Here is a 15585-nt window from a genome sequence, read left to right as displayed (position 1 = left end):
TGGGACTCGCCCGAGTCACTAAAACCTACCTGGTTCAATAACAAATGCAAGTTGCAAAATAGAGAACAAGCGACCGTTAACAGGTGTGCTCTGTGAAACTAGTTGGCTGTAGGCTGCTCAGTCTGGCTAATTCACAGGGGGAAGAAGGGTGGGACACCTGGATGGAGGCCGTCAGATAACCAGGCGAATCGTTTCTCGAAACCAGCTTAAACAGAGTTTACTTCAGTTCTGGACAGGGTAAATCCCAGCAGATTTAGGAAACTCAACGGACCCGTTAGACGGAGAGCTGGTAGCACATCTCCCCTCTCAGAAGAGGAAGTACGAGAGTGAGAGAGTAGAGACAGAAAGGAGGGGGGGTTGTTGCGCAACAACACCGGGAAGTAAAATTTCTTTCAAGTCATATTTGACATATGTAGCATTTTGATATTCATGTTTAATGTTATTGTTTTCATAAAGAAAATTTGCACATGTGCATAACCGTGAAGGGCAAAAAGATGATTCTTCTACATGCCCTCTGTAGCGGCGCTGCCACGGTAAAACGATTCTGTTCAAATAAAATCTGGAGGTCTGATTAATTCAGTGCAGTGGGTCACAGCAAAAGGACAAATAATGCAGAAAAACAACTAAAAATCACTTGTATTCTTTTTCTCGTTCTCTGTGTCAGCTATGCTACACACAGACTCGTTGCCATAGCAACTAACTGACAACAAATTCACTAATGTATCATCAATGTAATGTATTCAACACCAAAAATCTCTCAAACATTTCCACCACAGAAAAAAGAACATTCAGTCCGTTACAGCAGTACGTTGTTAGTCTTGATGTTCATTTTGCAATTACTAATATGTGATCGCTGTGTTAGATTAGCTAATCTAACACTGGTTGATTAACTAGTTTAAACTCCTGCTTCACTGATGGTCTGAGAGTTGATGTTTAGGTCGGCTTTTTTTAGTTTTTAAATGAACCAGAAAACACCTAATTCCACATCACATCTACATGTTAAGATAATCAAAGTCAAGCTAGCATAACTGCCCTATTTTCTTCTCCATCGTTATTTAAAAAAAAAATCTTATCTAGTTGTCGTAGTTTTGACAATTTGTAGCAAAGCACCGCGTCCATTTTTCTTTTATATATCAGGTGTACGTACATTTAAGACTTAGCATGGTATTTTAACAGCAGGACAGCTAAAAACAATGCTAGCCATTGTCAGCTAGCAGTTTTTTGTGTGCCGTCATGCTGCAACATGTTTACATTAACTGAAAGTAACATAGTTACTTGATTGTGCTATAAAAAAGCCTGTAAGAAACGATACTGCCCCCTTAAACGGACCCAGACTGACGCCTGTGGCAGCCTGGACCAGGCGAAGGTCAATGAACCACTGAGAAATCAGGTTAGAAAGTCAGAAGAAGTGAAGGGGTGGCGGCTCTGCATGCAGGAAGAGGACAGAAAAAAGGAGGAGAACTGGTCGGGGCGGTACCTCACGGATCGGAACCCCCTGCTGGGCGGCATGACGAAGTCGGGTCTGCTGAGGCCGGTGCTGCCGCTCGTCCCGCCGGAGCTGTGATGCAGGCTGGAGGCCTTGGAGGACAGAGAGCTGATGTCGCCAAGGTCACCGGAGGTCATGGAGCTGCTGCCGGTGCGGCACGGAGAAATGTCGCTGTCCAGAACCTGACAGTCCACCACAGGCTCCTCGGTCTCCTGACAACAAGCAGGATGGGTCCAATACAAAGGGATTCTGATGGATTTTGTCCTTCCACTCAACTTTCTATGAATATGCTTAAATGCACTCAAGCTTCTTTAGCAGAGACTTTTTTCTGGACATCAGTCAGTCGTTTTCACCAGGACTGTTTACGTCCTAATACAGGCGTTAGATGACATTTAATCAGTTAAAATGATTATTTTATCTAATATTCACTTTTGCTTTGCTTTTTCAGAAACGGTAAGGAATATTTACAAAAATGACACAATCCGAACACCAAACGGAAACCAGGAAGGAGCTGTCCTACCATAACAAATGTAAACAGGAGGAAGGAAAAAAGGAAGGAAGCAAGCAAGGAAGGAAAGAAGTAGCAAGGAAGAGTATCCGGCGTCACGACCTCTGAACTCTTCCAGTAAACTTAAACATTTGGTATCAGATCAAGTCAGAACCGGTGCCGGCCCCCAGTGACCTCTGACCCCTAGTACCTCTGTGACCCTGCGGTCCACCTCCCTGCCGTCCTCGTAGTAAACGTCTGTGATGATCCGCGTCACGGTGGTCCGGACCTCCTGGATGGTGCGGACGTGCCGACGGTGGGCCGGCGCCGCGGTTCTCCTGATCGACGGCGTCTCCGGCTCGCCCTTCAGAGACAAACGCAGAGAGTTAGAGAGAGCAGCGCACTTCCTGTCAACCATCAGGGCGACGGCGAATCCGTACCCGGCCGCCAGGAGAGCGAGGGCCCGACCCGTCCACACCGGTCTGCTGGGAGGCGATCCGCTGCCGGGCCTGAAAGACACCAAAGGTTCTGATGAGTCCGATTCTGATAGACTGAACCTCCAGCACACAACAGATCCCACAATAAATAAATACAACAATCTGATCAATGATGCGGCTACTAACTCTGTGGCTGCTGCACTTTTTCTTTCCACTCAACTTTCTATGAATATGCAGCACTGCAGATTCTTTAGCAGAGACCTTCTTCTGGACTGGGAGGAATAAAACAGGAGGAAAGGTGTAAAAAAATGAATGAATGAATGGATGGATGGAAAGGAAAGAAGAAAAGATTGAAGTCATAAAAATGACGGAAGAAGAAGAAATATAAAAATGGAAAGAAGGAAGGAAGGAAAAGCAGACAAAGGAAAGTAGGAAGGTAGGACAGAAAGAAGTTATAAAAGGATGGAAGAAAAATATACAGGAAGGAAGTTAAGATATTTGAGGAAGGAAAGATGGAAGTAAGTAAAAACAAATATAAAAATGAATGAAGGAAAGAAAGGTAAAGAGGAAAGTAGGAAGGTCAGAAAGAAAGAAGGTAAAACAAGGAAGTAAGAAATTTGAGAGATAAAGGAAGGAAGGACACATAAAAAGGAACTATAGAATTTTTAAGGGAAGGAAAGAAAGGAAGTTAAGTTTAATATAAAGAAAGGAAAACAAATTGAAGGAAGGACAAACATCAGTCCTACACCTTGTAGAACCACTTTTATCAAATCCCCCATCACCAGCCCTCCACCACTGTGCTGTATGTTTTTTTTTATCCAGATCCTCTCTGTTCTCCATTCGGTCCAACTGACCTTGCTGGACGGAGTGGCAGAGTTGGCGCCGTCAGGCGTCTTCTGGGACGCCTCCTTCTGCCCCACCTCCACGCTGGTCAGAGGACCGAGATCCGGAGCCTCTGACGGCTCCCGCCTCTTCCTGGTCGGCTCCGCAGGAACGCCGGCATTTTTAAGGCTGTTCTGCGGCGCCGACGACGCGTCTGGCTGCGACGGCTCTGATTGGCTGTTCGGGAGGCTGTTGAATCCCAGCGGAGAAACCTGGGAGTTCCTCTGTGGCGAGGCGAACAGTTTCCCCCTGAAACAGACAGATCAGAGGAGTTCCTCAGGGATGTATGCTCAGTCCTCTGTTCTTTACTCTGTTGACTCATGACGTTTCAGCCTAATTTATCCAAAAACAGTTCTTGCCTGAGGACGGCGTTGTTTCCAGGGTGAGCGTCCTGCTCCGCCCCCTGCTGCCGGTGAGCCTGCCGAACGCGAGTGAACACCGACGGGCTGCAAATAAACACAGTAAACCCAAATCAGCTGGGATCAAACCAGCAGCTAAACATGGTTTCCTCAGAAACGTGGAAGGATGCTAGGAAGGAAGTAATTTTTTCTGTCCTCCTCTAGACCTAAAACACTCAGAGTTTATCTGCAGAAACTCTGAAATGAATTTTCTGTCTCAGAACTCGGCTCTGCTCTGTGTGCTGCTAGCGGTGAAATCTTTCATGAAGGGTTTCACTTCAGAGAGGAGTCGGGGTCAGAGAGCCCTGTTACCTGGTTACAGCCGTGGAAACCGTCGTAACCGTGGCAACCGACTCTTCCTCCTCCTCTGACAGCACCGGCTCTAAACAGAAGAGTCATGCGAGTCAGAAGGCGACAGGAAGTCAGAAGGCGACAGGAAGTCTGGCGGCGTGAGGCTCTTACTCTGCAGGCTGAAGCGTTCGGAGCCGCCCTCCTCCACCGGCGTCACCAGCTTCATCCTCAGGCTCAGCTTCCCGTCTTCCCCGTCAGCCGCCGCGTCGTCGCCCCCACCGCACGGCTTCTCCGAAAAGGGAGCAATCTCTGCGCAAAAAGTCAAATAAAATTTTTTAAAAACGTAGAAACAAACCTTCCAGATGCTGTCTGACAGCGGGTGGCATTGTTTTCCCGGTTTGGAAAACCCACCGATGGGCGTGCTGTGTCTGAGCGTCTGCTTCAGCTGGCTGACCGGCGGCGGCGTCGACCCCACGGCCGGACCAATCAGCTCGCCCTCTTTAGGGAGAGTGAAGTGGAAAGAAATGTCTGCAACAGAAAGGAAGACACCAGCTGAGAGGAGCAGGAAGCAAAAAAACAATAAAATATACAAAAAAATACCAAAGAAGACTAAATATAAGGAAAATTTTTCAATAGATTTCATGCAACTTTTTCAATGCATCACAGAACATGGCACTGAGATTTTTGTTTATTTTTAAACATTTTTATAAATAAAAATCTGCAATATTTACTTATATTTAGACAAAGGACAAACCAGAGCTAAAATGTTCAGGTCAAAGTTCATATTTAGTCCTGTAATACAGAGCTAAGCTGGGGCCAAAAAGTTTGTTCAAAAAAGGATTTGAAATTGGAAATAAAAAATGTTTACATTGTTGAAAAACGTATCACGATATAAGCATTTCACATCCTTCGATATCAATAATTACTGATTAGTTCTTTTGTTTTAAATATCTGAAATATTGCCATACCAGTGGCACGACCCTTCCTGTTTTATCCAGTTTTCTTTCCGCGTCGTTATTTTTCACTTTTAAGCAGTTAAGTGGGGAGATTTGGAACTGCTGCTGGCCAGTTCATCAGCAGATTGTTGCTAGGTAACCAAAGAACAAGTCAGTTGCTAGGTAACCAAACAGCGAGTTAGTCGATTCCACCAACTTTGCTTAGCTAGCTGTGAGAATTTGAGCAGCTAACATCTTTCCTCTGCCTGCATCTCCCAGAATGCTGTGTGGTTCTGGATCAGAGTTCAGTGAATATCCAAAATATTTAATATTCTATCAGATGCATTATTTATTGATATTGATCACGTGTCAATCATGATATATATTATTATTGATTTATTGTCCGACCCCAATTATTGATAGCAACTAAAATAAAACTCCTATATTATTTTTCAGCCATATCATCCAGACATAAAAAACACGTTTTTTGTGAATAAAAGCAGCGCTAACCTCCAGAGCTGTCACTCAGGCTCTTGTCTTTGACGCCCTCCATTTCTCGCCCGCCCAGGGCGTCCTCCGCTCTCTCTTCCTGGCTCTGCTGCCGGTGGCCGTTAGCCGTGATGGCCCGTTTGGCTCCGTTGGCCTCCGAAATGCCGGACTCCGGCTGTGAGGCCCTGTCTTTCTCTCCGTCGGTTGCCACGACGACGCTGTCCTGGATCTTCTCCTCCTCCATTGGCTCTGGGGACATCAGCTGACTCTCGGAGAGGACCAGCGCCATCGCTGAGGCGCCACCAGCGTTCTCCTCCTTCATGACCTCCTCTTCCTCACAGTCGTCCATCTTGTTTTTGTCCGTCGAATGGTTCTGTTCAGTGGTGCTGCACGGCGTCTCCTGCACGCAGCTGTTCGCCGCCGCATCAGAGTGGTTAGTGTTGCTGCTTTCGTTCACATTTGTCTCTGTTTCCTGTTGCTGCCTGTCGGACTCATGCGGCAGGTCCGGCTCAGTCCGGCCGGGTTGGTGTGACTCCTCCAGAGCCGCGGCGTCAACGACCGGCGGCTCTTCCAGCTCCTCTATCTGCGTGTCCTGACTGTCGTCCTCCACCGGAACCGGGTCGCCGCTATCGGCGTTCACAGAAAGCTGCAGCGCCGAGGGAAACGACTCCCGGAGCGAAGACTGGGTCTCAGAAGGCAACGATGGAGACTTCCTGCTAGCTTCTTGGCTCTGTGTTGGAACAAAAACATCCTGAAACAAAGAGAAAGGTTAGGATGGTGAAACCACGTCTTTAATATGAGTTAATAAAGAGTAGTGAGTGTTGCTGCTTTCATTCTTAAAGGGCCAGTATTGAGTTTTTTCCTTTTTATAGCACAATCAAGTAACTATGCTAACTTCAGTTGTTAAAAAAAATGCTACATATATAAAATATGACTTAGATTAAATCTGATTTCCTAATTCAACGCCTAGAAACTGGGCCTTTGTCTCTTTAATGAATTCCTGCTCTTTCTGAAGCTCCGCCTTCAGAGGTCATCACAATATGGCTCCTCTATTAACCCTTTAACAACGTTTTTACCACTGACAAGCAGCTCCTATAATGAGCTCAGCATTTCCATCTGCTGTTTGCTAACTGACTAGTCTGTCTGCATCTGGTGAATCTTTGGTTAAAACATGTTTGTTTTTCATTCAGTGGGTAGAAAGTCCAGAAGATTTACTCAAGTAGAAAGTAAAGCGCAGTAAAAATACTTCTAAAAGGACAATTTTTTGAAAAAGTTACTCAAATAAATGTAACTAGTTACTACCCAACTCTGGAAATGCGTACATGAGAGAACTCTGGCTGTGACGGCACAGGGAGCGCTCGCTCTGAACCAGAGGCATTCTGGGAGACCGGAGCAGAGGTAGGTGAGTGTGGCCTCGAGGCGGCGTCCGTTTCCATCGGCTCGTCCGTCGCCGCAGCTCGCTCCTCCGGCGGAAGCGAGGTGTCCATGTCCTCTGCACATATTCAGGTCATTAGAGCCGGTTTTAATTCGCTCAGCGGCCGATTTAAATTCACTCACTCACCGTCGCGTTCGTTTTCCGCTTCGGTCGGCGAGCTTGGAATGATTAAAGGAGTGTGGGGGAAGTTGTCCGGCGTTGGGGCGACGTAGTCAACGGAGCTTCTGGGCAAACAGAACCAAACAACAATCAATCATTTCAGCCCTAATAGAAATAAAACCAAAACCCAAACTTTCTCTTTTGATCATTTCTTCCATAAACCGATTAATAATTGGAACTTTAGGAGATTTTACAGAATTGCAACCAGGTAAAACTAAAACTGCCACTTGAGGAGTTCAACAACACATTTACAAAAAAGTTTTATTTTAAAATGTAATGTATTTATTTCTTTGTAAAGTTTGGCTTCATTGCTGCTCTGTGTTTTTAGAGTCTGTATGCTTTGGATAAAAATTTATTGGTTACTAAAACTGTTGGTGATTATTTTAATTATCGATTAATTGAATTTATTCCGATTGATTCAATTAATCCCAATTTATTGGATTAATCCCAATTAATTTGATTAATCAATATTGTTAAGATTAATCATGATTGTTTCAATTAATTGTGATGTTTTAAGAAATTGCAACTATTTCAATTAATCAAGATTAATTGGATTAATTATTTCAGCCCTAATCTAGTTACTTTTTCAGGATTCGCAATCCCTTACTTTGCTCTTTACTTGAAAAAAGTAATCAGATTACTGCTGGTGACTTACTGGGACAGACTCTCCGGGACCAGCGTTCCCTGTCCGGACAGATGCAGCAGCTGCAGGCTGTGGGCCGGCGTCGAGGTGGGCCGAGCCGGCTGCTCCGGTTCCGACACCGTGCTGTCCACACCGCCGCCTGAGAGGTTTCAACCTGACGCAGTTATTTACCGGTTCTACATGCTCACTGCAGAAACGCAGCTCGCCAAACCAACATACCCGACTTGTCGGCGTCGAACAGATCTTCCTGTGACGACAGGACGTCACAGTCCTGCTGGTCCGGCTCCTCGGACTCCTGCAGGTTCTGGGAGTGCAGCAGAACCTGGACGGTCAGCTGGCGACCCGACTGGCAAACGGACTCTGAGGAGCTGCTGGAGCTAACCTCCGACCTGCAGGAGAGCGATGTTTATCAGAAAGCGCTAAACTTAGATTTGCAGTGGTGCCACTAACTTAAAAATGTAGTAAAAAAGGAGAGGAAATGGAAGTGCTGTGTAAACAGACTTCAAAATAAGAGAATAAATTCAAAGCACTTGAAGAACAAAACAACCAAGTAAATTATTTCTCTAGAATGTATCTGAAAAAATAAATTTAGGGGAAACTAAGTGCACTAAACACTTTCAGTTCAAAGTTTCAAAAATGCTAAAATGCTAAACAAAAACATTAGCTCCACTACTAGCGGATTAGCAGGAGTGCTAACCACTGGTTAGCAATTGAAGAAGCTAAAAAAGAAAGGCTAAAATCTTATTATCTCAAAGTTTAGAAGATTTTATCTGGTTAATTTCAGTTTATTTTTAATTGTTTAATTAAATTAATTACATTTAATTGTTTGATTAAAAATTAATTACCTCACTGCTTTGTTATCTTGATGCGGCAAAGTTTTGGGGGCAACACGCTGCTGCTCTGAAATAAAAAAAAACACACAGATGTTGGCCTGATGAGTGTCAACACTGTTAACATGCAATAAAACATTTTCATCTAGCAACAGCAACAGGAAATACATGTAAATGTGATAACTTTCTGCTTTAAAATAAGAGATTTTTTGGGTTTTTACTTTCAGAGCGATGGCCGAGATCCCCGCCAGCTTCTAGGTCCTGACTCTGTGAGAGCTCCAGAAACCCAAACTGAGACGATCCACCTGGAAACACACAGAAGGTGCTGATATGACGCATAAAAACAGAAAACGTTTAGTTTAAACTTCAGTGTTCAGCAGGAGGAACACCGACCGTCAGACTGAACACAGTTAGTCGTAGAATCGGCTCCAGGATCCATTTCAGAATCCTCAGGTACAAACCTGGAGAGATTAATGGAAAAAACATTGTTATTCCACTGGATGGATGGATAGAAGGAAGGAGGGATGAAAGAGAGGAAGAAAAACAGAAAAAAGAAAAGAGGGAAGGAACAAAAGAAGAAATGAAGAGAAGGAATTAATGAAAGAAAGAAGGAAAGAATGAAACATTTGAATGAAAATAAAAACTGCAAATATTTCCTCTATTTTCTATCTTTATCTGTGAAGTTGAATCGTTTCCTCACTCCAGAGAAACTCTGCATGAATTATTGATAATAAAAATAAAATCTGTTCTCCTTTTCCTACTCAAGTGTATAAATTATGCTGTGACCAGCAGGTGGCGCCACTACAGTGGAAAAAGTTGAATATTACAGAAAAACAAAAAACAAACCCATCATAACATCTGAACTGGTCCATTATGTAACTGGAAACCAGCAGCACCAGTTCATAAACATCCAGTACTTTCCTCCACCCTCATTTATTTCACTTCCCATGTAATATTTCCACTAAATGTGGACCTGAACCAGGACAGGAAGCAGGGAGTACTTACTTTTTCTTGCTGGGATGCGGACAGACGTTGATAACTTGACTCTCCTCCTGCAGCAGTGAGTTGGGGTTGGCTGCAGCCATGACCTCTGAACCAAAAAAACAACATATTTTAAAACACTACAGGTAAGATGAAAATGCAAACGTAGTAAAATATGGATTATTTTACGTACCTGGTTCAGCCTGGGTGTTACTCTCTGATTGGCTGTCAGTTTGGGAGCATCTACTTCCTGGTGGTGATGATATCAGTTCCTGGAAAAAGAAAATAAACAACTTTAGTAAAAAAATAATACTAAAAATTTGTAAAAAAATATATATATATATAAAAAAAATAATTTAAAAAAGCATCAAAGTGTCAACAGCTGCTCTAAATAAGAACTTAATTTATTGCTCTGAATTTATTACTACATTTTAAAAGTTAAAAAATGGGAAAAGCTACTTTTTACTTTAACTTGAGTAATTTTATTATGAAGTAGCTCTACCATTACTTGAGTAAAATTTCTTTTTTTTTCTACCCACTGAATGAAAAACAAACATGTTTTAACCAAACACACACACCTGCAGTTTTTGTTAAAGTTTAATACGTTTTTTTTATTATTATTATTGATAGAAACTGATTTGGAACATTTTTCTTTTGCCTGATTTTATTTTTTGTTACTTATATGAATTATTGTAATTTTGGTCCTTTTCCAATTAACTTTATATTTTGGTCCATTGGATGATATAATTTTTGATCAGTTACTCAGAACTTGAGTAGACTTTTCACCAAATACTTTTTTGACTCTTACTTGAGTCATTTCTTGGAGGGTTAGGGATACTTCTTACTTTAACTTGAGTCAAAATATTTTGAGGTAGTTTTACTCTTACTCGAGTAAAATGTTGGTGTTCTCTGCCTCTGATTAAGTATGATGAATATGGAGTAAATACTTGTAGCTGTTGGGATACCAACTAGTAAAGAAGGATTTGCAACAGGAAATAAACAGAAAATAAAGTAATTACTATTAGAAAGTTGCGGGGAAATAGCTAAACATGTTATATACTGAGATATATGCTACTTCTTTTTAAATGGTGTGATAATATTATTTTTTTATCCTAATGTATTTATTTTTCCAATCTGATTGAAATAAACCAGCAGCTTTTACAGATCCATCTCACCAGAACCGGGCTGCGGGCGGCCGGTTGCAGGCTGGACAGGCGGCGGGCTAGCAGCGCTCGGTAGCTGCTCTCCGGGTCGTCCTCCAGACCGACGCTGTCCGGCTGGGAATCTTCCACTATCAGGCACGGGTTCTCCGGCTGAGGCAGGCTGGAGTCCAGTTCGCTTCCACCGGGATCCATGAGGTCAGGCCGAGGGCAGGAGACGGCGACTGTTGTGAGCTAGCCAAGCCAGAAGAGAGACAACAAAGCGGGCGACATGTGAGACCTCAGCCGCTACTGCTACCTGAGCCCACCGGTGTTAGCATGTTAGCCTCAGCTACAAGCTAATGGCTAACGCTCCGCCCATCAACATTTCAGGGTTTGTCTGGTTACAATCCCAGAGAAAATCACATTAACAGGGAAGGGAAATCATTACAACACTTTTATACTTACCTAAAGAGCTCAAAAGTATTAAAATATGGAGTCATATATTCCTTTAAGAAATCATTATGGATCTTCTTTCAAAACAGAAACACCCACTTCAGCTCGCTTCGTCGCGGTAAAAATTTAACAAAAGCGATTTCATTGGTTTAACGACACTGACGTCACAAAACGTCGATTAGTTTTATGGTTGCCAGGCGTTTTTAGACTCAAACGCGTTGTTGAGGCGTCAGTATGGGAATGATTACATTTGACCATTTTTCTCATTTCATTTTACTTTTTGACTTGCCGACTGACGGTATCCTCAATTCAAATATAAAACAAGCCTTTTTACTGCTTTACTTTTAAAATAATTCATGTTATAAAGTTGTTCGTGTAAAAATTTGGGCCTATTTCCACACTCATGCAAATTTGTATACAGAATTTTATTGCAAGTTAAAGATTTAAGCATTTTTTTTCTGTCTTTATGCAATTATTTCCAGACAAATTGCAATTTCTTAAATATATTTTATCAACATTATCAACATAAAAAAGTAATTACAATGTAGAAAAATAGCATTGACGCACCAGCAAAAACCTTCAAGCATCATCTGTGGAGGGATTTTTTTGTAGTCTTTAATGCTTTACCTCTTCATCTTTACTCAATTTGTCTGGTTTCAGTCATTTTAATAAAAGTTTTAACTAATACTTGAGTTTTAATTTAGCAGATATGCAAAGAAAACTCTTGAAATACATCAGAAAGTCTAACAAAACAACGATTAGGATGAAGCAAAGTATAAAGAATAACTTGGAGCCTCAGAAAGTGTTTTTAAATGAGAGGGCATTTCAAGGTTTTACATGTTATACTGCAGAGTTCTGCACCTGCTGAGATAAATCACGTAAAGAAAAATAGAAATCTGGGGCGTTTGCTGCACAGCGGGATCTCTGAGACCTCCATCGGATCCCTGTGGGCTTTGGAAGGACTCATCTAAAATAAGATATAGGTTAACCTCCTCCCTGAAATCACCCTCAGCGTGGAGCTGCAGAGGTTTTTTATTCCTGTTCTCATTATATCCAGCTGTTATTGCATCCGATCCTCCCCCCTTATCACCATCAGAGTCATAAATCTTAATGGCGGATTTGTAGAAATGTTTCTTTTCTCCTTATCAAACAAGCAAAACGCTTAAATAGCGCGTTCATGTTTGAGTCTCAGCAGATCCAATCACTCTCTTATGCTGATTTAGATCTTAGATTAGATGCATTTTGTAATTTGCAGGTATGAGCAGCACTTTGTCATCATCATCACCATCATTTTTTTACAGCCTCTGTTTCCATGGAGACCAAATATTCCAGTAGCACAGCAGCCGAAGCTCATGCAGATCACAGAGGTTTCTGGTGGCGAGACAATAAAAAGTGGTTCTGGTCTGACTGACTGAGGCTGCCGGGAAGGCGTGGTACTCAGATCCGAATGGACCCAACGACGCCGTGACGATTCTCAGGATCATTTACAGACTCAGACATTAAAGTTCGTTTATTAATAACCTGCTTTTATAGAGACCAGTAAGGTTTTCAGAAAAATATGAAAGCATCGCTCATGACAGAACGTCGTCAAACATCCTGAGAAGGTCGGGTCAAGTTGTCTCCTCTGGGTTTAAAGAAATAATATTATGACAGTACACTGCAAAAACACAAAATCTTACCAAATATTTTTGGTCCTTTGTCTAGTTCCTACTGCAAATATCTCAGCACACTACAAATAAAACAAAACTGACTTGCATGCAACTTTTCAGCAAGATATAGGAGCTTTTCTTTGGTCAATAATTTCTTTATAATGATGAAAAAGTTCCAGTTGCACTTTCAGATTGTTAAGACATTTTCCCCATGTTATAAGTGAAATAATCTTCCAGTGGAATTAGTTCTTTTTCATCCATATTAAGGAACTATTGACCAAAAACAAGCTCCTATATTTTGCTGAAAAGTTATTTGTAAGTTAGCCTTGTTTATTTCAAGTGTGCTAATATGTTCGGACTGAAAACTAGACTAAACATACTTAATATTTTGAACTTTTGCAGTATGGAAACTGCCTGTAGGTTACTGTCAGACTCTTGTTCCAAATCAAGTTATGTTCAAATCAAACCCATTATTTTTGTCTGGTTGTTTGTTTTTCAGAAATGTTGCCATTTATTTGGTATGCTGTGTTGTTCTACACTTTATGAATGTGGAACCTGTAATTAAGTTAGTTTTTAAGTAGTTTTGAATATATTTGCACAAGAAACCACCAAAAACAGATAAGAGTTTGTAGATTTTGCGTTTTTGGAGTGAATGGCTTGCAGGTCTGGTCACTGGTTCAAATCCTGTTTGAGGTTTTCATGTATAAAAACATTCATATTGAATTAAATTCACATCCTGAGCCACCGTCTGGCATGCAGATTGATGTTTATCCAGTGTGCAAATGACTAAAACAATTTAGATACATTTTACAGTTAAATTAGTTGAAAGTGACTCAAATATTACATAAAAATCTGAAAATTTAAACCAGCTGCAACTCAGTAGAGAAGTGGGATTTTCTTAGTGACCAAACTAAATATTCTGAAAATGAGAAAAAACTGTATTCAAAAACAATTTGATTCATAAAGTTTGACTTCTCACCAAAATAAACCATAAAATCAAAGATGGCTGCCTTTTAGTTAAAAGCTGAATAAACTGCCTTATGATACAAATTGTTTGCTAGCACTTCTGTTAGCATAAACGACCCGTTCACAGTCATCTAAAACTCTCATAATCATTCATGCTGCCACAGCGTTTTTGAGTACTTTGAAAGCAAATTATTACTTTTCTATGCTGTGCTAATTGTAGCTAAATTTCTTCTGAGTGACCAAACTAAATATTAGCAAAATGAGAAAAAAACTACAGGAGAAAGTACAAGCTTCTTCTTATCAAAATGAACTTTGACTTAAGACTCGAAAAATTAACTCATATCAAATATTTTTCACTAATAGTGACTTTAAAATCCAAAATTTTCAAGCATGATTTAGTATCGACACTGTCACTGGGCTTGACAAAGTTGATGCAGTAACTCATGTAAAAGGACCCTGGACCACATTTTGAGTGTGTCTACTGCACAGTTGACAGAGATGCTATTAGCTCTGTCAATCACAATCTCATGTGGACCTGCTCATCCTCTCTCTCCCTCTTCCTCTCTGCTATGCTGCAGCTAGCATGAATGCTAAGGCTAGTTAGCATACCCACCAATGATGGGAGATAAACAGTTTTACTGTAACGGTGAGTTGTTTCTCCACCATTAGCACATTAAGCAGAATACACAAACTGATTGGGAGCGCTAAGACCCGCCTCCTGGTTCTGGTTGGTTGTTTTTGGTTAATTTCTTCAGATTGCAGTAGTAGCACATGGAAGAGATCAATATTTTCACATATTATCTGTCTCATAAACTGTCACTACATGGTGACAGTTTAAATATATATTTTATGAGCAGAATTGTTCAAAATAACAAAAATAAACTGTGTGATAAATTTTCTGTATATTTTTTTGCCATTTTAACCAAATTAGTTAAATAAATGTAAAACTTTTTGATTAAAATTTAACTTACTAAAATATTTAGATATTTTTATATCTTTTTTTCTGTATTATTTTGTGGATCCCACCTGAAGCCCTCTGCAGTAATCCAATGAACGCCCCTGCTACACAACTTCATTCATTAGGATTAGTGGTCGTGCCTTTTTTTTTTCTCAAATTCTAATCATTTAATCTTATGTAATCAGTCTTCAGGTGTAAATCCTTTTCAGTGCTTCTTGTGAGACAAAGGGCTTCAGCTCCAGGAAGCAGCAGCAGGGATGCTGACCGGCATTTCACTAAGTGGAGACATCCTGGGAGGCAACAACGCACCCGTGAATGCCACATTCAGCCAAATGGCTGGGTCAACACATCCGAGGTGTTTTCGCTTTAAAATGAAAATCAGATGTGATGCAGCCTTTAGTTTTAGAATGAAGTGACGCCGCTCTCGATGCGCCTCCTGCAGCCTCCCCGAACAGCAGCGGGCGCAGCATTACGTCGTTAATTTCCGCAGACATCTACATTAAAGAAATGCGCAGGCACCGCACAAAATGTCTAATCACCTCCGGCTGTGCGGAAACGCACACGGATCCTTATCCTCGCCTGTTCAATGCTGCACAGTAGTTCCCGATTTAGCGCAAAAAAAGAGACAGAAAAGAGCGTTACCTTCGGAATCAATATGTCCGCTCCTGGGCTTTCCAATTTGTTTCAGGGTCCCGCTGGTTGTAATAGGAGCGCGTCAAACATCGCTCAGCCCTGCCGTGCCTCTGTTTTGCTGAGAGTCAGGGTGTGGGACGCATGGCACGTAAAGATGCACAAGCATTTATTAATATCAGCCAGAAATCATCCAATCCATGCCAATTGAGATGCAACAAGAAAACACACCCAAATGTGGATTATTATTTTTATTATTTATTTCACTATTTGGATATTAAAATGAAAAAATGTGAAGATAATTTGAAGGAATCCAAATTCAGAGGGAAACAAA

General features: G+C 41.5%; 1 protein-coding gene across 4 annotated transcripts in view; it reads right to left on the bottom strand.

Moving 5' to 3' along the window:
• Nucleotides 1–15424, bottom strand: part of tp53bp1 (tumor protein p53 binding protein, 1) — a 23902-nt gene extending 8478 nt beyond the window's left edge. For 2 of the 4 annotated variants that reach the window (XM_028014216.1, XM_028014220.1), the window contains exons 1-20: nt 15264–15424; nt 10629–10847; nt 9647–9725; nt 9478–9562; nt 8866–8933; nt 8694–8777; nt 8488–8542; nt 7862–8031; nt 7655–7781; nt 6967–7064; nt 6713–6897; nt 5427–6156; nt 4393–4509; nt 4153–4290; nt 4003–4072; nt 3652–3738; nt 3265–3541; nt 2414–2482; nt 2185–2337; nt 1478–1698 (exon numbers count right to left, since the gene is read on the bottom strand). In XM_028014216.1, coding sequence (XP_027870017.1) covers nt 1478–1698; nt 2185–2337; nt 2414–2482; nt 3265–3541; nt 3652–3738; nt 4003–4072; nt 4153–4290; nt 4393–4509; nt 5427–6156; nt 6713–6897; nt 6967–7064; nt 7655–7781; nt 7862–8031; nt 8488–8542; nt 8694–8777; nt 8866–8933; nt 9478–9562; nt 9647–9725; nt 10629–10808 — 2993 coding nt within the window. In that variant the 5' untranslated portion in view covers nt 10809–10847; nt 15264–15424. Of the gene's footprint in view, nt 1–1477; nt 1699–2184; nt 2338–2413; nt 2483–3264; nt 3542–3651; nt 3739–4002; nt 4073–4152; nt 4291–4392; nt 4510–5426; nt 6157–6712; nt 6898–6966; nt 7065–7654; nt 7782–7861; nt 8032–8487; nt 8543–8693; nt 8778–8865; nt 8934–9477; nt 9563–9646; nt 9726–10628; nt 10848–11060; nt 11202–15263 lie in introns of those variants that run through there. The other 2 variants (XM_028014218.1, XM_028014217.1) reach the window with 2 other exon arrangements.
• Between the last annotated feature and the right edge of the window lie 161 nt (nt 15425–15585).

The sequence above is a fragment of the Xiphophorus couchianus genome, chromosome 4 (assembly GCF_001444195.1).
Source record: "Xiphophorus couchianus chromosome 4, X_couchianus-1.0, whole genome shotgun sequence".
NCBI classification, from domain to species: domain Eukaryota; kingdom Metazoa; phylum Chordata; class Actinopteri; order Cyprinodontiformes; family Poeciliidae; genus Xiphophorus; species Xiphophorus couchianus.
This window is presented reverse-complemented; position numbering and strand designations above follow the sequence as displayed.